Here is a 26,165-nt window from a genome sequence, read left to right as displayed (position 1 = left end):
GTGATGCCGGAACACTTTAGAGGGCCGGCTGGGGGAGTTGGAGTGGATGGGGCGCTCCGCAGCTGGAGCCGGTCTGTGACGCGGGAACGCGGCCAAGCGCACCCCTTCCAGGCGGCCTATCAGGAGCCGTCGTCCGACAATGGCCCGGCGCCTGACAGCCCCGTCCTTCGGACTCCCGAACTCCACATACCATGCGACGTGCGGCCAGCCCCCCGCCCCTGCCCCGCTGCTGGGAGGAAGTGACCGCGCCCCGCATCCCCCGCTGGGCAGGCCCGGCGCGCCCGGCCCCCGGGACGCAGAGACACAGCCGGGCCGCGCTGGGCCTTGGCCTCCGCCCGCGGGTTTTCCGCGGTTGCGGGGGGCGGGGCAGGCGGGGCGGGGCAGAGTCTGCGACTATTTCAGGCCTTGCGGAACTGGGGCCAGGACAGCGGCGGCCAGGCCAGGACACGGTAAGTGACCTTCGCCTCCACGCGTCCATTCCCCGCCGCTCCGCGCGGCTCCTCGCCCGCCCCGACCCCATGCCTCGCTGGATTCCCCGAGGGAACAGCCTGTCGCGGCGGCGGGGACAGGACGGGACTGGACGGTCCCAGGGACCCTGGCCTGGGGCAGCCCCACTGCCAGGGAAACTGAGGCCCTGTCGCCCAACGTCCGCGCGTCCGGGCGCACAGGGGCCGGGGCTGGCGCTCGCGGCGGAGGGCCGGGTCCTGCCAGAGGCAGGGAGGGCGGGGCTGGGGCAGTCACAGGGATCTCCCCTCCATTAGCAGCAGGAAGGCCCCAGGTCCGGCGTTACTCTCCGACCGGGCGACACAGGCCAAGTCACTTCCTCGCCTGTGCCCGAGTGTCCTCATCGGGAGATGGGTCCGCCTTCCACATCCTGCCCAAGGCTGAAGGAGCCGGGCCCAGCGAGCTCCCAGGAGGCGCGTGGACATCAGGCGTGTGGCGGGGAAGGCGAGCCAGACCAGTCGGCCTGAGGACAGGCAGGGCAGCGGGAGGCTGGGGGGCGCTGTTGAGCCTGCCTCAGTGGGCCCAACCAGCGGCAAGGCTTAAAGGAACGCCCCTCCTCCCCTTCCCTCCTGGCTGCACCCACTCGCTGCTGCCTGCAGGACAGACTCAGCACACAGGAGACTCACCCCCACTGAGGCTCAGATAGGAGCCCAGCCCTTGGCCTCGCGGTTTGGCCACATCCCCTTAGCAGCACTGTGAGGTGGGGGTCCTCATCCCCATTTCAAAGACGGGGAAACTGAGGCTTGTGAAGGAAGGAGGTGTGCAGTGCACGCACTAGTGAGAGGTATGCTGAGCCTGCACCGAAACCGTTTCTTTCCACGGCACCAGCTGCCTCGGAGAGCGGAGACCTGGGATGAGGCCCAGAGGGCTGCAGCAGGACCTTCAGGCGCTCTGGGTTTTGTGTCACAGAGGGGAGAAGGTGGCGATGCTATGGGCGTCCTGCGGGAGCTGTGCCTGGAGGTGGGACAGAGCCTAGTACATGTGGGGTGGGACAGGGAAGGCTGAGGTGAGGCTGGCAGGAGCATTGCTGGTAAGGGCCACCCTCCCCCACTCCAGGAGAATGGCAGAGGTGGGGCCTGGGCACCCAGGGTGGGGCTGAGTGGCCCTGCCAGACAGACCATCTCCTGTGGGTGCTTGGCATGCACCTGAGAGGGGCTGGGAAGCGAGGTTGGGGCACTGGGTGGGGAGCAGAGGTGCCCCATGGCCTTGCCCCTGAGGCTCCCTGGAGCATGCCCCTCTTGGTCCTGGAGTGGAACGCTCAACCCAAATGGCACCAGGGAGGCCCGTGCCATCCAGGAGTGTGGGACTTTGCCCAGGGCCTTGGGTGAGCATGGCAGGAGCTGGGGGTGGGAGGAGCCCAGGCTTCCTGTCCCTCAGGTGGCTCTGGCCAAGCCCTTCCGGGATGGGGACAGGGTAGTGGGGCTGGTGGAGGCAGCGGGGCCATGGGAAGAGTCTGATGGGCCCAATCTGAGCCCCCATGGCTGCTGTGCTTGGAGCAAACACCTCCTACTCAGCCTCAGTTTCTCCTTCTGGATGGTGGGTCATCCTGACTGCCTTGCGGGGCTGTTTCAGGGGTCACTTGAAGTTACCGTGACACATGAGACAAGGCTGCATGCATTTCATTTTGGGGTGGGTCAGACAGGTGGCATCATGGTTACAGGTCACCCCAGTTCTCAGGGAGGCCCAGCCCCTGCCTCCTTCCCCCTTTCAGGGCAGTCATGGTCTTCTCCAGTGGACTTGGCCTTGCTTTGACAATGGTCAGGTGCTGGGCGGGGACTTAGGGGAGGCTTGGGTCTTGCCTCTCTGGATGTAGCTTGCAGGACAGCTGGGGATGTGGAGGCAGGGGGAGAGCTGGGCTCTGGGACCAGGTGACCTGAGTTCCAAACCCAAGCTGTTCGCCATAGGGACGGTTTAAGCCAAAATAACACCCTTCCAGATGAGAGAAAGGAAGAGATGGGATGGGCACCCAGGAAGGCTGCAGAAACTGGAAGCTTTTGTGATGATGCTATCATCCCGTATGGGAGCGGGCAGAGAGGGTGGGAGCCAGGAAGCCTGGGTTCTGGACCCTAGTTGCTGTGTGACTTCAGGCAGCCCTGTGACTTGCTGAGCCCCTTGTCCCCAGTGATGTGTGAAATGCTCTCTGAGGTCCCACCCACTGGGCTTCTGTAGACCCCAGTCAGGCTCTGCCCGCTTCGTGGCCCAGCCGGAGCAGCTGTGTTTCTGTGACCCCACCGCTGGATCAGAACTGGGCAAGATGGCAGAGGGGCTGGGGCTGGGCAGGGGGAGGTGGTCTCAGGCCAACTTCTGGTGTTCTAGACCCCGGCATGTCCCTGACCTTTCTGGACCTCTGTTCCTGCTCTGTCCAAAGGGACAGAGCACATGCCCCGCCTCTTCCCTAGGGTCCCGTGGGATCCAGGGAGGTGTTCACTCCCTGCTTCCTGCCTAGAGAGTGGGCTGTCAGGGAAGGATTTGCCCAAATAAAGTGAAGGCCCCCCTCTGTGTGGCAGGCTTGGCATCCCCAGCCTCTTCCCTGCTTCTGGGGCTGTGAAGTATTGGAAGGGAAGCTGTGTGTGGTGAGATGCTTGTGGCCAGGGAGGGAGTATGGTTGTTGGTGCTCATCTGGGCCAGGAGATGAGCAGAGCCCTGGTGGTCTAATGGGTGAAACAGACTGAGTGCACTCAATGCAGCCAGCACAGCTGTGTGCTCCCGCCTGGGAGCCAGGGCTGGTCCATGGTGACCACTGATGCCTTCACCCCACCCCACAGGAGCCTGCAGGCCTGAGCCAGGGTGATGCTGAAGATGATGACCTTCTTCCAAGGCCTCTCGGGCCATCAGCCTGTGCGGGACACCCTCGACTTCCCCAGAAGCCCCCAAAAGTTGCCGTCCACATCAGAGGCAGAGTCGGAGGCCTCCATGTCAGTGGCCTCCTCTGAGGACCTGGCGCCACCCCTGGAGGCTGGGACAGCCCTATATAGGGAGGAGGAAAAGACGGCGAAGAAGAAGAAGGAGAAGAAGAAGAAGTCCAAAGGCCTGGCCAATGTGTTCTGCGTCTTCACCAAAGGGAAGAAGAAGAAGGGTCAGCTCAGCTCAGCGGAGCCCGAGGGCGCAGCCAGGTCCAGGCAGGGGCTGGATGGCCCGCCCCCAACAGGTGCGCTGGGTCCCTGGGCTAGAGCTAGTCTGGGGCCTGGACGGGGTTGGCGCTCATCCGCGTGAGTGAACCACTTGCACAGTGGGCCGGCAAATGAGGTTGGAAGGCGCATCTGTTTCTCTGCTTTCACCTGTGCCCCAATCTGCGGGGCTGGGAGGGGGGAGACCAGGCCTTCAGCCCAGTCTGGGACACCGACATCACCCTTTAGGGTGTTGGCCGCCGGCCCTGTGCGCGTCTAGGGGAGGACGGTCCCGCCGGGCGCTGGCCGCCCCGCCCGGTGACCGGCGGGCTGGGGCCGGGGCTGACACGACTTTCCCGGCGCAGTGGAGGAGCTGAAGGCGGCGCTGGAGCGCGGGCAGCTGGAGGCGGCTCCGCCGCTGCTGGCGCTGGAGCGAGAGCTGGCGGCGGTGGCGGCGGCGGGCGGTGCGAGCGAGGAGGAGCTGGTGCGGCGCCAGAGCAAGGTGGAGGCGCTGTACGATCTGCTGCGCGACCAGGTGCTAGGCGTGCTGCGGCGGCCGCTGGAGGTGGCTCCAGAGCGGCTGCGCCAGGCGCTGGCCGTGGTGTCGGAGCAGGAGAGCGAGGACCGCCAGGCGGCGGCGGCGGCGGCAGAGCCGGGGACCTCCGGACTGGCGGTCACGCGCCCGCGGCGCTGGCTGCAGCTGTGGCGTCGCGGTGTGGCAGAGGCGGCCGAGGAGCGCATGGGCCAGCGGCCGGCCGCGGGTCCCGAGGTCCCCGAGAGCGTCTTTTTGCACTTGGGCCGCACCATGAAAGAGGACCTGGAGGCCGTGGTGGAGCGACTGAAGCCGCTGTTCCCCGCCGAGTTCGGCGTCGTGGCGGCCTACGCCGAGAGCTACCACCAGCACTTCGCGGCCCACCTGGCCGCCATGGCGCAGTTCGAGCTGTGCGAGCGCGACACCTACATGTTGCTGGTCTGGGTGCAGAACCTCTACCCCAAGTGAGCAGGCTCAGGGCTGGGCCCGGACCAGCAGGGAGGGTGTCCTCTGTAGGAGGGGTGTCGAGGTGTGCCGCCGGCAGCTCTTAGTGAGGCTGCTGCTTACAGAGTTTTGAGTCGGAGAATGCAGCGGTGGGACTTGGACTCCCTTCGGCAGAGCCTGGACAGGCAGAGACTGGGCCTGGACACAGGGATAAGGCTGGGGCTCGGTCAGCTTTGGCAGAATCCTTAATTTCCTGGGCCTCAGTCACATTCTGCTGTTAGGGAAACTGAGGCACAGAAAATGGTAGGGATTTCATTCATTCACGAGCGCCCAGTCTGAGGAGGGGGCAAAGCAATCAATAACCATCCAGAGCTGGAAGGGCTGTGGCAGCAGAGGCCAGGCCCCCTGCAGAGCATGGGCCCAAAGCAGGCCTGGAGAAGTCAGGGAAGCCAGCCTGGAGGAGGTGAAAGCCAGCGGTCCTTCTCTGAGCCGGGGAATCAGGCCAGGAGGCAGGAGGAAGGGTGATAGGGCACGCAGGGAAGAAGGTGAGAGGAAGGCCGGTGCTCCTGAGCGTGTCCTCTTCCAGGGCACTCTGGAGCTGAGCAGAGCTTGTCAGAATGTTTAGCCCTTGGATTTATTGGGGGCTATGCGGGCACCCCCAGGCAGCAGAGTTCAAAGGGGGTGGGCTAGGGCCATGTGTCTTGTTAGACCCCCATTGTATAGGGTTACCCTCTGAGCCCGCGGCAGAGCTGGAGCCCATCAGGTGGGAGGCTGGCTGTGCAGCTGGTACCCCTGCTGAGTACAGCCTCAGGCATCCCCTGACTCCATGGATCCCTGGGCGTGCCTGTCATTCACACAGTCTGCATGGGGAGAGGCTTACTGCAGTGTGGAAAGGCCCAGGGCAGGGGAGTCCAGGGGCTGTTATTGTGGGGCTTGGCCACTGCTGGCCCCAGATGCTAGTGTGAAACTTTAGGAAAGAAGCTCAGAGATGTGGACAGTGTGGGCAGTGTCTGCCGTCTCGGGGGCCTTTGGGGGTCCTATGGGCTCAGTCGCTGTTGAAGCGTCAGCCTCGGCAGAAGGATAGAGAAAGGGTCCAGTGGGGAGGGTGGGAGAGGGGTCAGCAGGGCATAGGGGAACTGGCACAGGGCAGGGACTGTGGGAGAGATAGCCCAGCCCAGAGCCAGTTCCCGCTTGCTCGTCCTGGCTCACCAGGAAATGCCAGGCACCCCTGCCTGCCAGTCTTCCTGTCCCAGTGACCTCGGGGTCTGCTGGCCTGGGGTTAGCAACAGGCAACTAAAGCCAAGCTGGGCATGGAGCCCTGGTGAGAGGGTGTCCAGGGGGGCATCGTTGAAGCCTGTGTGCCAGAAATGTGGGGAATGGAGGGACACAGCTGCATCTGGATTGGGTGAGGGGCAGAGAGGTCATTTGTAAGCCTCTAGGCAGACAAAGGCCCCTTAGGAAGTGCTGGGGCTGGGCAGTCCCCTGGGAGCTCTGGGGCGCTGCAGAGGCGCCAGGAGAATGAGCCAAGATGCATCTGGGGAGCAGTTTGGGGCAGCCCTTCCTGCCCATTCTGGCCTACTCCTGGGATTGGGAGGTGGCTGGGGCTGTTGAGATGCCCAAGACCTGCAGGGTTGGAGCGCAGTGGGCTGGGAGTTGGCTGGATTCCAGGGCTGCTGTGACTAGGAGCAGGGTTTTATCTGGGTGACAGGTAGCCTTGGAGCAGGAAGAAGATCAGATCTTAAAGGTGGCTCTGGCTGCTGGGTGGAGAAGGAACTGTTGGAGGTGAGGGAAGGAGCAGAGAGGCCAGGAGGAGGCTTTTGCAGTGAGCTAGCGGGAAGCTGGTGGGAGCCAGCCAGAGCGCCAGAGTGGCGTGAGGCTGCTGATTTTGGGGGCTATTTTGGAGCAGGACCTAATGGGGATGGGTGAGAGGGTCAGAGGAGGCATGATGACTTCAGGGTTTCTGTTCCAAACCAAGCTAAGTAGATGGAGGACCCATCATCTGAAATGGGAACGGGGGTGGGTGTGCGGGAGGGTGTGCTGGGCAGTCTGGGCCTGCCAGAGACCGAGGCTGAGGACCTGGGCTCTAGCTTGAGGGGTGGTGCTGATTGGGTATACCTGTCCTCATGCCAGCCTCCCCTGCCTGCAGTGACATCATCAATAGCCCCAAGCTGGCGGGTGAGCTGCAGGGTGTGGGGCTCGGGAGCCTCCTGCCCCCCAGACAGATCCGGCTGCTGGAGGCCACATTCCTGTCCAACGAGGCGGTGAGTCTCCACCTGGGCCAGGGAGGGGCAGGGAGGTGGCACAAGAGAGGCTCAGAGACAGGCAGGCCATGGGCAGGGAGGTTGACGGGTCTTCCAGGTGAGCGAGGTGATGGATAGTGCCCCAGTGACCTGCCCTCCTCCCCCAGGCCAATGTGAGGGAGCTGATGGACCGAGCTCTGGAGCTAGAGGCACAGCACTGGGCTGAGGATGTGCCTCCCCAGAGGCTGGACGGCCACTGCCACAGTGAGCTGGCCATCGACATCATCCAGGTACTGCAATCTGCCCCAGGGCACATGTACCGTCCGTGCACGTGCACGGGAAGTGCCACACACATTCCGTCCTGTGTGCATACCCATGCCCACCTCGGGGCACCCCCTCTGTTCCAGCCTGTTTCCTCCCTATCCCCTGCCCCCTTGTCCAGGTGAGCCCCTGCTCAGCTCACCCAACACCACCCCGCAGATCATCTCCCAGGCCCAGGCCAAGGCCGAGAGCATCACGCTGGACTTGGGCTCACAGATAAAGCAGGTGCTGCTGGCGGAGCTGCCTGCATTCCTGAGGAGGTGGGTGTGTGCCCAGGATGGGGTCCCTGTAGCCACCTCTCTCAGAGCCACGGCCCCTCCCTAGTGCCTCAGGTGGGGAGCTGAGCTGGCTCCCCGCCCTCCACCCCTGTCCCTGTCATTCTGAGCCAGGAGTTGTTTCCCACTCAGCCAGGGCACTGAGATCCTCAGGTGGTCTGACCTCCACCAGGATTCAGTGTGGGAACCTCCTGCACCCACCCCATCAGCAAAGCTCTCAGCAGAGCAGCCTCTAGCTTCCAAGAAGATGCCTCACGAGGGACTGAGACCCCGCCACTCCTTCACACAACAGTCCCAGTCTCCACCGCCCAAATTTTATCTGCTCTCTCCCTCTCAACCTCTGAGCGCTTCTCCAGCCAACCACACCCTCACTCCTACCTGGTCTCCCAATTCTAGAGAGGGCCTGGGAGAAGGGCTGGGGGCAGCAGAGATGGGCTGGTACCCTCTTCAGGAGCCCTGGCCTTAGCTTGTGAAGCCAGTTCCATGATGCTCAGGGACTAGTGGCCCCTCCCTGGGCTGTGGGCAGCCAGACAGAAAAGTGAACCCCGGGAGCTGGCATGGAGGGCGGGGAGGCTGCTGCTGCCATCCCAGCGTTTGGGCTGGTCTTGAATATGCCCCTTCTGGTTTCACCAGCTACCAGCGCGCCTTTAATGAATTTCTGGAGAGAGGCAAGCAGTTGAGGAATTACAGGGCCAATGTCATTGCCAATATCAACAACTGCCTGTCCTTCCGGTGAGAGTGTTGGGAGGGGCTTGCAGGAGTGGGAGTCACTCGGCAGGCAGGAGAGGGGAGCTGGGAGGCGGAGGGAGGAGGAGCTGCTTAGGTCAAGAAGTGGAATTCAAACCAGCAACATGTGTGAGGATGCCGGGGCCTGCAGCACCAGCAGCAAGCATTTCCCAAGTGCTGGCTGGGGCAAGCACACAGGCAGATGTTTCAGCCATTATTTTATCCTTAAAGCAACCCTGTGAAGTAGGCGTAGTGATCTGTCTATTAGGCAGATGGGCAAATCACAGGAGGAGACTGACTTGCCCTCGGTTACAAGGGGATGTGGTGGAGGAGTGTCCTGAGGCATGGAGAACATGGATGGGAGGACTTGATCCCATAGAGAAGGGGGAGCCATTGAGGGTTCTAGAGTGAAGAGAGGGGGCTGCCTGGCTCCCTGGGTATGGAGCTATAGGCTGAGCAGGGCTGGGGTGACCTCTCTGCCTCCACCTTCCAGGATGTCCATGGAGCAGAAGTGGCAGGTACCCCAAGACACCCTGAGCCTCCTGCTGGGCCCCCTGGGTGAGCTCAAGAGCCATGGCTTTGACACCCTGCTCCAGAACCTGCGTGAGGACCTGAAGGTACTGGGAACCTCTTGCCCTCAGGAGCCCAGTGTTGGGGGGCCCAGGGAGGGGCTGGGAGGTGCCCCTGGGGAGGAGTGGCAGAGGCAAAGATGTGGGGGAGACACGCTCCAGGCCTGTGGACGGCACTGTGAGCCAGCTCTGGTGCAGCGGTAATGCCCGGTTGGGGACCCTGGCAGGCTCTGAACTCCACCCATCACGCCCTGGGGCTTGGCCTGAGAGGGGCCACCTGGGGCTGGGAGGGCCTGGAAAAGTTTCACTGCCCCTCCCCAATTCAGACCCAGCCCAGTCCCAAGCCTGTAGACATTTTTCCTCCAATCCCCGCAGCCCCTCCTGTCTACCCCTTCCCCGCCCCTGACTCCCAGCCACTGAGGCTCAGGGTTATCGGCAGCCAGGGTCACATCTGTTATGGGCCAAGAAATCCACAGAAAATGCTGTGAAAACAAGCAGATTCTTTAGCAGGGTGTAAAGTGGGGGTCTCTTGAAAGGAAGGGGAGAGGTTCTCTGCCTGGTGTTAGGGACTAGCGGCCATGAGTGGCCTGAGTGTGGTGGAAGCCCGAGCAGTGACCCCAGATCCCTTGGCACCGATCTCCCAGGCCCAGCCAAACACAAGGTCTTGTTTATGAAAGAATTTATTTATTTAAGAGGCAGTGGACTTGGCCTCCGGGCCGGCAGATAGGCTCTCCTGGCTCCTGAGCCGCAGCTGGGTGACCTTGGAGAAGGGTGCACAGAGCCGGCTCCCACTTCCTGTCTGTGAGCAGGGACCTGGGGTTGGCCCCGGTTCCCTGGGAGTCCTTGAGTGCCCCCCTGCTCCGCCAGGCACAGGTGTTGGTGTGTGTCTGTGTCTGCGTGTCTGCGGCTGGCAGCCCTTCCTCTCCAGGGCGTGACCAGACATCCTGCCTCTCCTGTCTCAGCCGCTATTCAAGAGGTTCACGCACACCCGCTGGGCGGCCGCCATGGAGACGGTGGAAAAAATTATCACCACTGTGGACATGAGGCTGCCTGAGTTCTCAGAACTGCAGGACTGTTTCCGGGAGGTGAGGAGGCTCTGGGCTGGTGGCTGGGCCTCGGGGAATGGGGGCAGGCCGAACACGCACACTAGCATGTCTGTGTACACTCACTCACATGTGCTCACACACACACGTGAACATGCACATGTGAACATGCACACGTAATGCATGAGCATATGAACACATGTGAATGTATGAGCATGTGAACGCATGCACACATGTGAACACACGTGAAGACACGAGTATGTGAACACATGAGCATGTGAACACACGCACATGTGAGCACACGCATGTGAACACACGCACATGTGAGCACACACATGTGAACACAAGAGCATGTGAACACATACTGAACACAGGCACATGTGAACACTCACATTTGAACGCACGAGCATGTGAACACATACATGTGAACACACACATGCGGATGCATGAGCACGTGTGCAGTCTTTTGCTCTGGCATCTGCCTCTCCCTGGAGTCCTGGCTACAAGGCTTCAAGGGAGGTGGTGAGCTCCCCATCAGCAGGCAGCTCACACGCCTCTGGCTGCTTGCCCTCCCAGGAGCTCATGGAGGCCGTGCACCTGCACCTGGTGAAGGAGTACATCATCCAGCTCAGCAAGCGGCGCCTGGTCCTCAAGACAGCTGAGCAGCAGCAGCAGCTGGCTGGGCACATCCTGGCCAATGCTGACACCATCCAGCACTTCTGCACCAAGCACGTAAGCCCCCGCCCACCTCTCCCAAGCTCCTCTGAAATGGCTGCCTCTTCTCCCCTAGCCCTTTCAGGGTCGGAGATAGGCCATTGGTGCCTCTCCAAGCCCAAGGAGTTGCTGACCCGAGCCTCTGGACCACACCCACTCCTGCAGGGCTCCCCGGCGACCTGGCTGCAGCCTGCTCTCCCCACGCTGGCAGAGATCATTCGCCTGCAGGACCCCAGTGCCATCAAGATTGAGGTGGCCACTTATGCCACCTGCTACCCTGACTTCAGGTGAGAGCATGGGGCACCTCAGGACCCTTGTCACATCACTGCGGCCAGGGTCTCACAGGGCTGGCTTTGGAAACCCAGATCCTGGCAGCTGCCACGTGCCAGTCACTGTGTGAACCTCACCAGGGCCTCACTCTTGTGGCCTTCACCACAACACTACGAGGCCGATCCTTTTTCCATTCCCATTTCACAGAGGAGGCCTGGAGAGCTCACAGGATGCCTCCAAGGTGACATGGCTAGTTAGTGTCTGGCTGCATGGCCCATACTCTTAGCTTTGCCTGACGCTGCCTCTCAGAGGAGACTGAGACCAGAGAGGCCAGGTTCACCCAGCTTGGGGGGCCTCTGGGGCCTGGGCCCATGCGCTGGGACCAGGGCTCATATTTGGGAGTGGAGGCTTAGCCCCTGGCTGCCTGAGGCTCTGGTGAGCCAGGGACATCGTTTCTTTCTGGCTGGGTCCTCTGACATGTTAGGTAAGTTTGAATGGCTCTTGACAGGGTTGACCCCAGCTTAGCCAAGTCCAGCCCCTGTCTGATCCAGTCCACCCATTCATTCACCCACCATACAAGCGCCCATTTAGTCACCCACCCATTCCTTCACCCATCTGGGTATCTGTCTTTCTTCTCACTCATCCATCACCTGTCTACCCACCCACCCACCCATCTATCCATCCATCTATTCATCCACCTACCCATATAAGCACCTATCCACCCATCTACTCATCCATCCATCCCTCCACGCATTTAGCTATCCATCCACTCAACCACCCACCCACCCACCCATCCACCCATGCATCTACTCCATGTGCCCATCCCTCCACCCATCTAGCTCTCATCCATTTGCTTATCTACCCACCATCCATCTACCTATGCCACCAACAATTATAGAGAAGTCAGCTAGGTGTCAGCCTCTGTTCTAGTTACCAGGATGCAATGAAGTAACAAGAGAAGCCAGATCTCAGTCCTTCCTTAAGTAGCTCACATTCTGTTGAGGGCCAGCAATAATAATGACATAATCAGGCAAAGAAAAGACAATTACAAATTGTAAATAGGGTTTAACCAAGGTTCTGCATAATAGGAGGTGCTGACTTTAGAGACAAGAAAACCTCTTGGGGGTGGACATCTTAGTGGAGACCTAAGGGGTGGGAAGAGGTGGTCATCTCAGGGCTTGGGAAGAGCATTGCAGGGGGAGCAGCCCGTGCAGAGGCCTGACACAGGCTGGGGCATGGCTGCTCTTGGGACCGTCAGGTGGAGTGCATGGGCGAGGGAGAGTGAAGTGCAGCCCCCTCATGGGCTAGGCGTTGGCTGTGGGGCCCTGTGGCACTGGTCAGGAGTGCAGGGAGCTGGTGAACAGGACTGTGGGTGACAGGCTGGGCTGACGGGATGCTCTCTTTGCCAGCAAAGGCCACCTGAGCGCCATCCTGGCCATCAAGGGGAACCTATCCAACAGTGAGCTCAAGAGCATCCGGAGCATCTTGGATGTCAGCACGGGGGCGCAGGAGCCCTCCAGGTCCCTATTTTCCCTTATAAAGGTTGGTTAGCTTTTTCTGTGGCCTGACCTGCTTGTGAGTGCCCAGCACACCCCGCTGGGAGCTGTTAAGAGCGGCACTGGCTCTCGGCTCCTCCCGGGTCTCCTGTGCTCTGATGCTGCTTCTGCCTAGCCGTGGCGGAGGTGCAGACCCTGTCAGCTGGAACTGGACAGACCTTGGTTTGTTTACATGTCCGATGGGGGCAGGAGCTCCCATTATGGGCAGCCAACCAGGTAACACCAAGGACTCTTTGTAAACAATAGCTGATCGTGTACACGCAAGCAAAGAACCAGGAGGGAGAGTGTGGCCAGGCTCAGGGATCCCCGGCCACCTCTGTTCAGGGCCCCTCCACCATCAGCCTCATGACTGTCCTCCTGGTGGGTGGGGACGAGGGCCCTCTCCGGCTCCCTGGAGACAGGGGCCGAGCCTCACCCATCTGCCCTCCGCAGCCCAGGGCCTCCGTGAGCTGGGTTCAGCAAGGCTGGAATGGAAGACAGAACTGGAAGAGAAAGAAGGAAAAGATGAACTCTTATCTGGCAGGGGCTTGTGGGGTCCTGTGTTGTGGCCACTGCCAGCATTAGACGTCATGTCCAGATGGCCCCACAGCTCCTACTGGCTGGCCCTGCAATGGGGCCCTGAGCCCTCCCTCTTCATCCCCCAAGGCCTCAACCAGAGGGTGGTCCCCCAAGACCTTGGTGTCCACTACAGAAGGGCCCAGGACCTCCTGGGTCATCTCAGGCTCCCGCTTCCCAGAGGCAAGGATAGGCCCTGGGGGTGTCTCTGTGGGCTCTGCTACCCAGAAGTCTAGCTGAGGTCTGGGCAGGGGCAGGGCAAGCTTGACCTCTCACCTCTGACCCTTTGGCCTCTGTATTTATTTCCTATTGCCGTGACAGGTTTCCACAAACTTTGTGGATCAAAACTTGGTCCTCCAGTTCTGTGGGTCAGAAGGCTGACCGGGGTCTGAAGTCTGGATGGCGGCAGGCCTGCGCTCCTGGAGGTCTAGGGGAGAACTGATTTCTGGCCTTTTCATTTTTCGAGGCTATCCATACTTCTTGACTTCAGGCTCCTTCATCTTCAGAGCCAGCTGTGGGTAGTTGAATCTTTTTCCCATCACCTCATTGAGGCCTCCCCTCTCCTGCCTCCCTCTACCACTTTTTTTTTTTTTTGAGACAGGGTCTTGCTGTGTTGCCCAGGCTGGAGTGCAGTGGCCTGGTCATGGCATCAAGGCTCACTGCAGCCTGGACCTCTGGGTTCAAGTGATCCTCTTGTCTCAATCCCCTGAGACAATGCCCCACGCCCAGCTGCATACTTTTTGTGGATACGGGATCTTATTCTGTTGCCTAGGATTGTCTGGAACTCCTGGGCTCAAGCGATCCTGTAGCCTTAGCCTCCTAAAGTGCTGGGACCATAGGCATGAGCCACTGTGCCCGGCCTGCTCTGCCGCTTTTAAGGACGCTTGTGATCGCATTGCTCCTACCCAGAGAACCCAGGTCATCTTTCTATTTTAAGGTTAGCTGATTAGCCACCTTAGTTCCATCTGCAACTTTAATTCCCACTGGCTGTGTAACCTAACATGGTCACGGGCTCCAGGGACTGTCACATGGACATCTTTGGGAGGCCGTTCCTCTGCCCACCGCAGCCTCCGTTCATTCCCTGCCCTGCAGAGCACCTCGCTGTACCCCAGGAAAATGTGAGCTCGTTTTCCTGCTCGGCCTGTGCTACCTGTAAGGCCCTGCTCCTCCCTGGGTCTGAAAGTTCCTTCTCAGCCCGACAGGGGGCCCTTCAGACTCAGGCATGACTCAGCCCTGCTGATGCCTCTGCAGGGCTGAGTCTGGGTTTCCTGCCGGCTCTCTTGGGTCCATCCCCTTTCCCCAGGTACTGGCTTACAAAGCTGTGGCCAGAAACTGGCCCGTATAGATGATGCCCGAGGTCTTTGTACATTTGTAGGAGTTAGCGTGTTTGATATTGTTAATATAATAATTATTTTTTATAGTACTGCTTTTGTATGTATGTTAAACAGGGTCCAGGTTTTTATAGCTTGATATAAAACAGAATTCAAAAGCGACTGTGGAGTGGTTTATTTTGGGAGCTGAACAATGATGGGGGGCCTGGCCGGGCAGCCTTAGCAGCTTCGGGAGCCTCTTGGGGTCTGGGCAAACCCTGTCTACCTAGGCTGTGTGTCAATCCCCAGCCTGTCCCCGCCCCCAGAGCAGCTCCTGTGGTCCAGGCAGGAGAGGGCCCGCCACCGCCTCACTGAGCAGGAGCTTTGGAAGTGTCTGCCTGTAGGGCATGGCCAGTCACTTCACCCTTCCGTGCCTCAGTTTCCTCATCTGTAAAAAGGGGACCATGACCTTTTGGGGTTTCCTTCACCATCTTTTACTGAGGAAGAGGGTGGGGTGGACACAGGGCAGCCATTTCAACCCCATGCAAGGGACACAGTGGGACCTTATTCTTATGATTCTGGCATCGACCTGGAAGCTACAGCTGTGGACACAGGAGTTCTGGTTTGTGTTCAGAGAGGGCTTCAGCTGCCAGGGAAGGGTAGACCTCTCTGCTGCCAATCTGGCCCGGAATTTGGGAAGGAGCAGAGTCCCTGGAAGGAAAGAAGGGTACCTTGATGAAGGTTGCACAGAGGCTGGGGAGGCCCCGAGGGGAGCCGTGTGGGCCTGAAGAAGGGTGTGGGTCTCAGTAGGGCCTGGGACAGCAGGGAGCTAGGGTGGGAAGGGGAGGCCCTTTCCCGTGAGTTCCATTCTTGGGGCCAAAGCGGATGGCATGAGGCCACCGTACAGTGAGAGAAAAGGAGGGAAAGGAGGGTCAGGGGCAGTGCAGCTTGGTGCGGAGACCCTCTGCCTGGCTCCTGGACCCGCCGGTCCATGTGGCTGCCAGGTCCTGGCCTTGTTGAGCCACGTGGGGAGCGTGGGCCTTGGGCAGGCGAGTTCCCGCTCCTCTCCTCGGAGCACAGGGTCGGGGGAAGTGGGGGCAGCGCGACCCTCCCCTGCATGGGCCCCCCGACCCTGGGCAAGCGTGGAGAGAGACGGGCCCTGAGCCCCAATGGAAGCTGTCAGCGGGCCCTGGCACACATTCTCCCACGGGGGCGGACTTAGGTCCCAAAGCGACCCTCAGCCTCGCAGCGGCCAGGGCGGGCCGAGTCGTCCGAGTGCGGCGAGACCTGGGGCCAGGTGGGCGCCGCGGGCTACGCCCACCCCTGGCAGAGGAGCGGGTTCAGGGCGCGAGGCCCCGGGCGAGGAGGAAGAGGGTGCGGGCGGCGCCCTGGAGGTTCCTGCTGGTCTTGCTTTTAGGGGCGGGGGCCTTCCGGGTCACTGTCCCGCCAGCGCTTGGATCTGCACCAGTAACTTCCCCAGGAAAATCCTCCGGAGAGGAGGATCTGTCCGGCGGCGAGGAGCGAGTCCCCCAGTGCGGGGACAGGGCGGCCGGAGCGGGGCCTGGGCCAGCGCCTGCTGCCTTTGTGCCAGGACGGACCCCGGGCCGCCCAGGTTCCTGTGAGCAGGGGTTGAGCCGGGAGGACGCAGCCCGAGCGGAACACCGGGCGCCCCTGGTCTCCAGCGGTGGAGGCAGCCGGCCAGGGCCGGCTCCGGGGTTTGATGCTTCCTGCAGGAGCCAGGAGCAAGAACAAGCAGCTTGGGTGCAGGCGCGGGGGACGGGCCGGGGGTGCCTGCGGGTGAAGGGGCGGCTCGAAGGGTCAGTAGCTGGAGGCCAGGTCTTGAGGAGGTGCCTGGAGCAGACTCGGGCTGGGCGCTGCAGGGGAGGGAGGAGCTTGCGGAGGCCGGCAGGCGGGAACTGGGAGGAATTTCAGGTTTTACGCAAAGAAAGATGACAGGGCTGGGGAAAAGGGATCCTGGACGGGAGACCCCGCAGGAGGAAGGAGGGGCTGGTAAGCGGGCTCCTTCCAGCTATGGCGGGGGATTGGAAGGGGCTGGAGACGTGATTTTCAACTCGTGGGATTTATGGCTTGGAACGACCCCTCTGGCCTTCTGGGGCGCTGGGGTCCCCAGGGGAGAGATGAGGGCGGCAGCAAGGGCCCCCACTGCACAGTGAGATGGAGCGCGCTCTCGGTGGGCTGAAGGAAAGAGCAGCCGAGGGAGCCAGGCTGCGGTGGGGCTGCTTCCAGGAACAGGGAGAGCCTGGGAGGGGAGACAGGGCTGAGGAGGCGCTTGGTCAAGTTAAGGGGGAGAGGTCTGTCCGCACTCGCAGCTGCGCGCTGTGTCACCAAGATGTTGTTCACAAAGTATTCTTTTTTATTTTTATTTTTTCCTTCTTTTCACAGGTGTTGACCCAAAGTATTTTCTGTCACGCCTGGCCACTCTGCCCTGGACCCTCAATCCAGCCGAATATGACACATCTCCAGAAACCCAGCAGGAGCAAGCTGGAGGGTTGGCCTTAAAATCCTGCTTAAACAGGAGACCCTGGAGGCCTGCTTCAGGGCAACCAGCCTAACCACCAGGGCTCATCAAAGAGGGGGCCTGGATGCGTTGGACCTAAGCAAGATCAGTAAAGGGTTATCCCAATTTCAGACTCACTCCCAGAAAGTCACTCTTGGGAGCTCTCTGTGGAATTGGGCCCCCCTTCTTCTGGTAGTAAGTTTTCAAAACTGACAGGGGTATGAAAGAAAAATTTCTCCAGGGCCGGGCGCGGTGGCTCACGCCTGTAATCCCAGCACTTTGGGAGGCCGAGACGGGAGGATCACGAGGTCAGGAGATTGAGACCATCCTGGCTAATACGGTGAAACCCCGTCTCTACTAAAAATACAAAAAATTAGCCGGGCGAGGTGGCAGGCGCCTGTAGTCCGAGCTACTTGGGAGGCTGAGGCAGGAGAATGGCCTGAACCCGGGAGGCAGAGCTTGCAGTGAGTGGAGATTGCACCACTGCACTCCAGCCTGGGTGACAGAGCGAGACTCCATCTCAAAAAAAAAAAAAATAAGTCTTCTATTAATTTTTTTTTAAAGTTTGAGATATCTGCAGAATGGGCAGGTGGTTCATTAGAGTGGCCAATACCCCAGTGAGTGACAACACTTTGTGTGTGAGGCCGCTGGCCGCCAGGCCATCTCACTCACTGCTTTGGGGGCATCATTTTGCACAGCCCCTGCAGAGGGTGATTTGGGCTCCTGGGTCAGGCTCACAAATGCAGGAACCTGTGAGGCAGCCATTCTTCTTCCAGGAATGTACCGTATCCATGTTCTACCAGCTATGTAAAGCGACTTGAATGCCAAACTAGTCACTTCAGTTACTGTAGCAAAATACTGGAAACTCCCTAGATGCCCATCGGCAGACACCGGGAAATCACTGCAGCACACCCAGACAATGGAGTACTATGTGGCAGTGAAAAAGAATAAGGAAGTTCTCTCTGTTCTGATGTTGACATTCAGGACACATAACGTTAAGCAGAAAAAAGCACACTGCAGAGCAGAGTTTGTGGTGTATGTGTGTGTGTGTGTGTGTGTGTGTGTGTGTGTGCGTGTGCCTGTGGGGGGACAGGGTTGGATGGGGACAGAGGTTAGGAAGGAGCTGTTTGGCCGTATATCTTGTAACTTTTCATTATGAGCCATGTGAATGTGTTATATTAGTAGCATTTTATAACTGAACATGTAACTGAGAAAATGAAAGTGGTGTTGCTGGAGATTGGGGGAGAGGGGAGGAAGATACTTTAGTGTCTGGAGGTAGGCTCGACCAGCCATGGCCAGCGCCTCCTTGAAGTGGGTTCATCAGCAACTTGTGACTTGGCATGAAGCCGAGTTCAGGGCCAAGGTGCAGCCTGTAGTAGCAGGGCTGGGTTTAAGCAAGGCTCTGGTTTTGTCAGGGGATCGCTCGGGAGGATGATAGCTGAGCTGCGGGAGGGGCTTGCCAGGGAGAAGTCATACCGATGGGCTGTGGGGTCTCACTGCAGGGAGGGTGGGGGCATGCACGAGGGGCTGAGGGACTGCAAGGCAGCACAGGGTCAGAGGATGGGGGTTCTGGGGGCAGCCAGGGACTGCTAGGTACAGCTACTGGAATCAGTGAATGCAGGGACGGGGACTCTGGTCACAGAGGAGGACCCTCGTAATTGAGGTTGTGGAGGCACTGCAGTTACTGGTGAGGACACAGTTGGAGTGTGACCCTGAGACTGTGTGCTGATATCGTTGGGAGCTAGGGGCTCAAGGAACTGGGAAGGGGGCCTGTGGATGCTCATGGAGTGGTGGAGGGGGCAGTGGGCAGGGACTGATGTCCCCTGAGAGTGGACAGGAGAGGCCCAGAGGTGAGCAGATGACCACAATGATGAGAAAAGCGGAGATGCTTGAGACGTGGCCTGCCCTGCAGTGTGGGTAGTCACTGCTCTTAAGGCCTCAGCCTCACCAGCTAGCATCTGCCCCTGGCCTTAGGGAAGTGGACGGTCCCCAGATTTAGTGGCTGGATCAGGCTTGTGAGCTGCTGTGCCAGAGCCTCAGCTGGGAAGGCTGAGGCAGTGGTGACTCCAGGAGGAAAGGAGCCGGGGTGCCCTGATTCCCTGAGCCTTCCAGGTGGGTGATACAGCCACTGCCAGCAACGCCATTCAAAGAGGAAGGACGGAAGGCCATGCTAAAGTTCAGCTGCCTCATGTGACCAGGCCCCTCTCTGCTCCAGGAGAGGCGACTGTGCCTCCAGATAAGCCCAGGTGGGTGGTACAGACGAAACGCTCAGGTGGGTGGTAGAGACGGATGAGCCCAGGTGGGTGGTAGAGACGGATGAGCCCAGGTGGGTGGTACGGATGGATGCACCCAGGTGGGTGGTACAGACGTTGAACCTGCTTAAAGGACTGCCGTGAATCAGGAGGTCGCTCCTCTACAGACAGTCATTGTTCCTGCAGGCTCACCCAGAGGGCCTGGGACAATGCAATGTCGGGAGGATGTAGGGACGTTGTCAGCCAAGACCTCCATCCAGGACTCCATTCCTTCTGGTTGGGGGGGGGCGCATTGGAGGATTGCTCCGGCTGCCCTGGAAGGCGGAACCCACAGGCTCTCTATCAGCTGCCCCTGGGCACACGGGTCTGGCAAGATCCCAGGGGAGGATCCTGGATGGTGGGAACTTTCAGGTTCAAGGGGGACCCCTGGAATAGTGGGTGTCCCATTTCCTAGGGCGCCAGCCTGGGTCGGGTCACATGGTGGTGGGAGAGGGCCGGCCTAGGGCACAAGTGCTTTTCGGGCTTCTGTTCATGTCACATTTGCTGATGTCCCATTGGTCAAAGCCAGTTATTCTACCAAGGTTCAAGGTTGGAGAAACTGGCTTCCTTGTGACGGGAGAAGCTGGAGTATAGTGTGACCCCCCACCCCTGCCCACTCACTGCAGCTGCCCTCTGATGGCAATTATTTACATCCCCCCATGAAGAATTTATTCACCTCCCTCCCAAACCCCCCAAAGTCTCCTCCCATTATGGACGATAGTTGCCGTTCACTATACTGTGACCTTCCATGGGACTGGATGTGAATGGGAAGGACACACTCAACACAGGGGGACATGATGGGACCAGGACAGCCACTGCCAGCAATGCCATTCAAAGCGGAAGGATGGGAGGCCGTGCTAAAGTCCAGCCATCGCATGTGGCCAGGCCCCTCCCTGCTCCAGGAGAGGCAACTGCGCCTCCAGATGAGCCCAGCTCTGCCCCCGGGGGTGCTCTCTCATCATCCACCACTCTTGACAGCTCTTGGCTCCTCCACCTCTCCCCTGTGCTCCTGGCTCTGCCCTCTGAGGGGCCCTTTCTTTGCCATGACAAACAGTCCATGTTTGGAGCCAAACAACCTTCTCAGTCTTTGTGTCAGTCAGGGCCTAGTCAAGAGGTGGGAACCACACAGCAAATTGAACAGGGAATGTTTACTATAAGGAGTTACTGACTGTAACAGGGGATTGGGGTTAACAAGGGACTGGCTACTGAGGAATAAAGAGAGCTCAAAAGAAAGGAATGGGAGATCCCCTAGGTCGAGGCAGAGCTCCACGGAAGGAGCAGATCTGGAAGGGTGCCCATCCCCAAAGGGTGCCCATCCCTGGGACGGGGATGCAGGCCTTGGTGGAGAGGATGCAGCCTTGGTGACTTCAGCAGGTGCTCTGGAAAAACCTGTGGGAAAGAACCAGCTGAACCTGCTGGAAAGTCGCCTCCTGAGATGCCAGGTAAGCCATGCACAGCCAGGTGCTGTGCCTCAAAACTTGCCGCAAAGCTACTTATGCAGAGCATGGGAAGCCGTCCTGGGAGGCTGTGCAGGTGAGCAGCCAATGAACAAGTGAAAAGAAACCCCCCTCCCTCCTTGATTGTCTCTCCAGCTCCCTCTACTCACAGTGCACAGCACCGTGCCAGCAGGTGAGAGGATTCCAGAATCCTCAAGTAGGGTAGTGAAAGATGGGGTTGGGTCAGAGGCAGTAGATTGATAGCACGCAATTGCTTTCCATATGCACCCTTTTACATACATTTAACCTTTTCTAAAAATTCCAGTAAATGCAATACATGTGTCCTTCCTGCAAGTGAAGATGCACTCAGGCTGTCTCCAAAATGAGGGCACAGTGAGGACAAGGTACCAATGGTTACTGTAGCCACTGCTGCCTCTGTTAATGACACCACAAATTCAACCACAGTCCACTGAATGTCTTGTTACCTGAAAATGGAATGGTAACACTAACCTCCAAAAAAGTGTGTATACAATACAGATGCCAGCTAGAGAAAACAGGAAAATGGTTGGTATGTGCAAACAAACACGTACAGAAAACAAGCAAAGAAGACTAAGCAAAGATACTACAGTCCTTGCTTCTGCAACAGTCAGGAGCCAAGACTTGATGCCCATGGTTCCTTCTCCCATCACTCATCCTGGATTTTCCCTACCCTCAGCTGGGACCTCAGCTAGTTGGTGATCTTTACTTGATGAAACAACCTCAACTTTCATTTCAGAAGGTTCTGAGTCCTCCATTTTCCTGCCTTTCCATGGCTGGGGTAGTTTTCCATGAACCTTTTCTGTGGGCCATGGAAGTAGTCAGAAGTGCCACAGAGAATGGATGCCCTGATTTCCAGACATAGTAGCAGCTGCCTGGTCTCCCAGGAGAATCAGAATCTATCACTGCAGTCAAGAGAGCAATCATGTTTTAGGTCTTTTGGTGACATGACAGAATGAGCCCCAGATGGCCAGGTGGCAGCATCACCTTTCAATGTAAGGAAACCACTGCTGCGTCCTCTGGTTGAAGGATGTTCCTCTCTGGGACAAAGACCTTCACATTAACAGAGTTCACAGTTGCTGCGACAGGAAGCAAAAATCCCGCCAGTTGGTTGTTACTAGGTGTAATGGTGAGTGGATCCCCCTCACATCAGCTGGTTGCATGGAGTTCTAATCAGGGAAAAGGAGTCAGGCTGTGGGGAACAGGAAAAACAAAACAAACAAAAAACAGGTAAGCTATAAGTCTGCCTTTCTCATGGCCCAGGACACACAGAGCCCTCCTATGCAAATGACTCACAATCATCCTGTGCCCAGCTTATCACCAGACCCTCGGCTGATAGACAACTGTAAGTTAGCTAACTGCAACCTTGGCATTATCCGTACTGCTCGGGGCCCTCTCCAGCACAAGCACCATTCTATAAAATCCCCCACAAGTCTTTGTCTCCTTGCAGTCAGCTCCCCTCTTGCTGATCTGCCCATTGCTTTCTTGCCATGTATTTTCCTACATTCTCTAATAAGCCTGCCCATCTTTACCTACAACTATCTTGAGAAATTCCTTTATTGCATGCACCACTGGTCCTAGTTAGTCACTACCTGTGACAGCTTGGTTCCTGGAGTTATGCATTTTGGCTATAAGGGAAATAGAACATGTGGTGGTCCCTGATTCATAGCGTATATGGAATCCTGTAAAATAGAGTCCATCCTTTCTGGGTACTGCCACTCAGTCTTTTGCTGAGGCTAGCTCCTTCTGGGTGATAGAGTAAGCAGTAAGACCAGTGGATTCCACGGCCACGAGCCACTGTGGCATTTCCTTGGCAGTGAAATGGGTTCCTTGGTCAGAAGCAGCCCTGCGTGGAAGCCATGATGGTGGAAGGCATCACGTGAGGCTGCGAGCAGCAGTGCTGCAGAAACACTCTGGGCAAGGGAGGCAAAGTGTGTCCCTTCCAGGAAGGTTAGTCTGTGTCCCCTCCATGATGGAAGAGACCAGGATCCACCTGCTACCAGACGCTGGCTGCTTTCTGTGGGGGAAGGTGCCACTGGGCACTCAGTGCCGCTCTCTGGGGCTGTGAGAGGGGGTTGCCAGCAGTGAGATTAGTCAGACCAGCCTGAAGAGACAAGCCCGTGTTGCTGGGCCCATGCATAGCCTCCATCTTGGTCACCATAAATACACTGTTTCTGGGTTCATGGAAAAAGCACTGGTGTGGCTAGGGAATTATGTCCCCCCAAATTCATCTTAAAGTCGTAACTCCCAGTACCGAGGAGTGAGGCCCTATTTGGAGCTAGGGTGTTCACAGAGGTAATCAGGTTACAGTGAGGGCATTGGGTGGCTCTAATCCAATATGACTGGTGTCCTAAAAGGGGGAAATTTGGAGACCGACCCAGGGAGAATGCCGTGTGAGGATGGAGACAGAGATCAGGGTGCTGCTCCTGGCAGAGGCATTCGAACCAGAGTGACTCCATCTTGAATAGGGGCTGGGAAAAATGAGGCTGGGGCCTGCTGGGCTGCATTCCCAGGAAGTTAGGGATTGTTAGTCACAACAGTTTATGGTTGAGGGAGCAGATTAATAATGTTTACTAACAGACCCGGAATGTCCTGATGTCCCAATATCTTGAGAACACAAGCATTCCTAGTTTAAGAAGTTTTGTTTTAAAGATAATAATATCGGGCCGGGCGTGGTGGCTCACGCCTGTAATCCCAGCACTTTGGGAGGCCGAGGCGGGCGGATCACGAGGTCAGGAGATCGAGACCATCCTGGCCAACACGGTGAAACCCCCGTCTCTACTAAAAATACAAAAAATTAGTCAGGCGTGGTGGCGGGCGCCTGTAATCCCAGCTGCTGGGGAGGCTGAGACAGCAGAATAGCGTGAACCCGGGAGGCGGAGCTTGCAGTGAGCCGAGATCATGCCACTGCACTCCAGCCTGGGTGACAGAGCAAGACTGCATCTCAAAAAAAAAAAAAAAGATAATAATATCGATTATTGTGAAATATGGTAATTACAAAGACTAACCCTTTATCACAAACCCTTGTAGTAAAGCACTTCTCATGTGATTTTCCTGTCTTAAACAAGCATCATACTTAGGCTGGACGTGGTCCTCCTTTTACTTTAAGGAATGCCCTACTCTGTCTATGGAGTAGTCGTTAAGACACAGTCTCACTCTGTTGCTCAGGCTTGAGTGCAGTGGCATGATCTTGGCTCACTGCAACCTTTGCCTCCCAGGTTCAAGCAATTCTTGCCTCCGCCTCGCAAGTAGCTGGGACTCCAGGCACACACCACCACACCCTGCTAATTTTTGTACTTTTAGTAGAGATGGGGTTTCACCATGTTGGCCAGGCTGGTCTTGAACTCCTGACCTCAGGTGATCTGTCTGCCTTGGCTTCCCAAAGTGCTGGGATTACAGGTGTGAGCCACCGGGCCTGGTCAAAAAACAAAAACAAAAACAAAACAAAACAAATATATATATATATAAACTTTATATATCTATAAATAAATTTATATGTATAAATATAAACAGGCATGAGCCACTGGGCCTGGTCAAATATATATATATATATATATATATTTTATAGCAACAGGGTCTTACTATGTTGTCCAGGGTAATCTCAAACTCCTGGGCTCAAGCAATCCTCCTGCCTTAGCCTCCCAACATGCTGGAATTACAGGCATGAGCCACCATGCCCATCCAGGAGTAGCTATTCTTTCATTCCTTTACTCTCTTAATAAATCTGCAGCTAGGTGTGGTGGCTCACACCTGTAATCCCAGCACTTTGGAAGGTCGAGGTGGGTAGATTGCGTGAGTCCAGGAGTTTGAGACCAGCCTGGGCAACATGGTGAAACTTGTTTCTGTGAAAAATTAAAAAAAAAATTAGCCAAGCATGGTGGTGTGTGCCTGTAGTCTCAGAGGAGGTGGGAGGATCACCTGAGCCTGGGAGGTGGAGGTTGCAGTGAGCTGAGATCACACCACTGCACTCCAGCCTGGGTGACAGAGTGACAGAGTGAGACCCTATCTCAAAAGATAAAATAAATAAAATAATTTATTTAAAAAAAAACTTGCTTTCACTTTGTACCTTCTAACTGACATATGTTTTATTAAAGTTTCTAGAGGATATGCTGTTTCTTATCAAATCCAATTAGTTTTACGTCACCAATGCAGGGGGCCAGTATAGTGGTGTGTGGAATGTTAAATAATAAAGATCAGTTTGGCCGGGCATGGTGGCTCACGACTGTAATCCCAGCATTTTGGGAGGCCAAGGTGGGCGGATCACCTGAGGTCAGGAGTTTGAGAACAGCCTGGCCAACATGATGAAACCCCTTCTCTACTAAAAATACAAAAATTAGCCAGGTGTGGTGGCCAAGCCTGTAATCCCAGCTACTCGGGAGGCTGAGACAGGAGGATCACTTGAACCCAGGAGGTGGAGGCTGTAGTGAGCCAAGATCCCACCACTGCACTCCAGCTTGGGCGATAGAATGAGACTCTGTAAATAAATAATAAAAGATCAAGTCATAGAGATGGAAAGTAGAATGGGTTTGCCGAGGGTTGGGGACAATGGGAATTTCTTGTATGATGGGTGCAGAGCTCTAGTTTTGCAAGGTGAAAGGAATTCTGAAGAGGAGTGGTGGTGATGGTTGCATGACAATGTGAGTGTGCTGAATGCCACTGAAGTGTAGACCTAAAAATGGTTAAAATCGCGAGTTTTATGTTCTGTATGTTTCACCACTGAAGTGTAGACCTAAAAGTGTTTAAAATTGTGAGTTTCATGTTCTGTATGTTTCACCACAATTTAATAAATAAATACAAAGTATAAAGGAAAAAAGGAACTGAAGCCTAGATTAAAACAAAGGATTTTCGTGTTATTTGACCACATTTTAGAAAGCAGTGTATTAGGACCTTGATACTGTAAGAATGGTTAAGATATTAGCCACAAGGGAACCGCCTAGAAAGGTTTTAGAAAGTCAGAATGCCCGCCTCAGCTGGGTGTGGTAGCTCAGGCCTGTAATCTCAGCACCTTGTGAGACCAAGGCAGGCAAGTTGCTTGAGTCCAGGAGTTCGAGATCAGCCTGGGAAACACAGTGAGATCTCATCTCTACAAAAAATTAAAAAGTTAGCCAGGCATGGTGGTGTGTACCTGTAGTCTCAGCTACTTGGGAGGCTGAAATGGGAGGATCACTTGAGCCCAGGAAGTGGAGGCTGCAGTGAGCTGAGATGGTGCCACTGCGCTCTAGCCTGGGTGGCAGAGTGAGACCCTGTCTCAATCAATCAATCAATAAAAAGAATGCCTTCCTCAGACCTACGATATCAGAGTTTGCAATTGTACCATCCCCAGGTGACTCATACAAATTCAATAGTTCTCTGAGCTTTTTCTGAAGTATAAGGTACAAACAATAAAACTTACTTAAATACAGAAATAAAAGATCACAAAGCCCTCTCAGCCGGAACCGCCATTTTCCAAAAGTTCGCCAAAATGACGAACGCAAAGGGAAAGAGGAGAGGCACCCGATACATGTTCTCCAGGCCTTTTGGAAAACGTAGAATTGTTCCTTTGGCCATGTATATGTGAATCTGTAAGAAAGGTGACACTGTAGACATCAAGGGAATGGGAACTGTTCAAAAAGGAAGCCCCACAAGTGTCACCATGGCAAAGCTGGAAGAGTCTACAGTGTTCCCCAGCATGCGGCTGGCATTGCTGTAGACAAACAAGTTAAGGGCAAGACTCCTGCC

At 57.0% G+C, this 26,165-nt stretch overlaps 1 protein-coding gene and 1 pseudogene across 3 annotated transcripts; both read left to right on the top strand.

The window, feature by feature from the left end:
• The first annotated feature begins 208 nt into the window (after window positions 1-208).
• On the top strand, window positions 209-16,921 carry TNFAIP2 (TNF alpha induced protein 2). Of its 3 annotated transcripts, XM_033191184.1 has the most exons (13): window positions 209-449; window positions 3,270-3,652; window positions 3,977-4,607; window positions 6,734-6,848; window positions 6,995-7,117; window positions 7,308-7,408; window positions 8,057-8,155; window positions 8,643-8,766; window positions 9,681-9,803; window positions 10,338-10,493; window positions 10,641-10,762; window positions 12,155-12,287; window positions 16,570-16,921. In XM_033191184.1, exons 2-13 carry the CDS (start codon window positions 3,295-3,297, stop codon window positions 16,684-16,686), a joined length of 2,202 nt encoding a protein of 733 aa, XP_033047075.1. In that variant the 5' UTR covers window positions 209-449; window positions 3,270-3,294; the 3' UTR covers window positions 16,687-16,921. The 3 variants fall into 3 exon arrangements, 2 of the variants coding, with proteins under 2 accessions (XP_033047075.1, XP_033047076.1); XR_004432243.1 differs by lacking the exons at window positions 209-449; window positions 16,570-16,921 and having other exon boundaries at window positions 2,313-3,652; window positions 9,586-9,803; window positions 12,155-12,301; XM_033191185.1 differs by lacking the exons at window positions 209-449; window positions 16,570-16,921 and having other exon boundaries at window positions 2,844-3,652; window positions 12,155-14,346.
• A 1,054-nt stretch (window positions 16,922-17,975) lies between these two features.
• LOC117069678 overlaps window positions 17,976-26,165 on the top strand; it is a 36,220-nt pseudogene continuing 28,030 nt past the window's right edge.

This window comes from Trachypithecus francoisi, unplaced genomic scaffold (genome assembly GCF_009764315.1).
Source record: "Trachypithecus francoisi isolate TF-2019V2 unplaced genomic scaffold, Tfra_2.0 Lachesis_group3, whole genome shotgun sequence".
NCBI lineage: Eukaryota > Metazoa > Chordata > Mammalia > Primates > Cercopithecidae > Trachypithecus > Trachypithecus francoisi.
The sequence above is the reverse complement of the archived record's forward strand: the minus strand, read 5'-3'. Positions and strand labels throughout refer to the sequence as shown.

What these genes read in the sequence shown, in the direction of transcription:
- TNFAIP2 (XM_033191184.1), top strand. Translation starts at nt 3,295, where the DNA reads ATGCTGAAGATGATGACCTTCTTCCAAGGCCTCTCGGGCCATCAGCCT. An exon ending in GGATGGCCCGCCCCCAACAG is followed by an intron (nt 3,653 to 3,976) that starts GTGCGCTGGGTC and finishes TTCCCGGCGCAG; the next exon opens with TGGAGGAGCTGAAGGCGGCG. An exon ending in TGCAGGACTGTTTCCGGGAG is followed by an intron (nt 9,804 to 10,337) that starts GTGAGGAGGCTC and finishes TTGCCCTCCCAG; the next exon opens with GAGCTCATGGAGGCCGTGCA.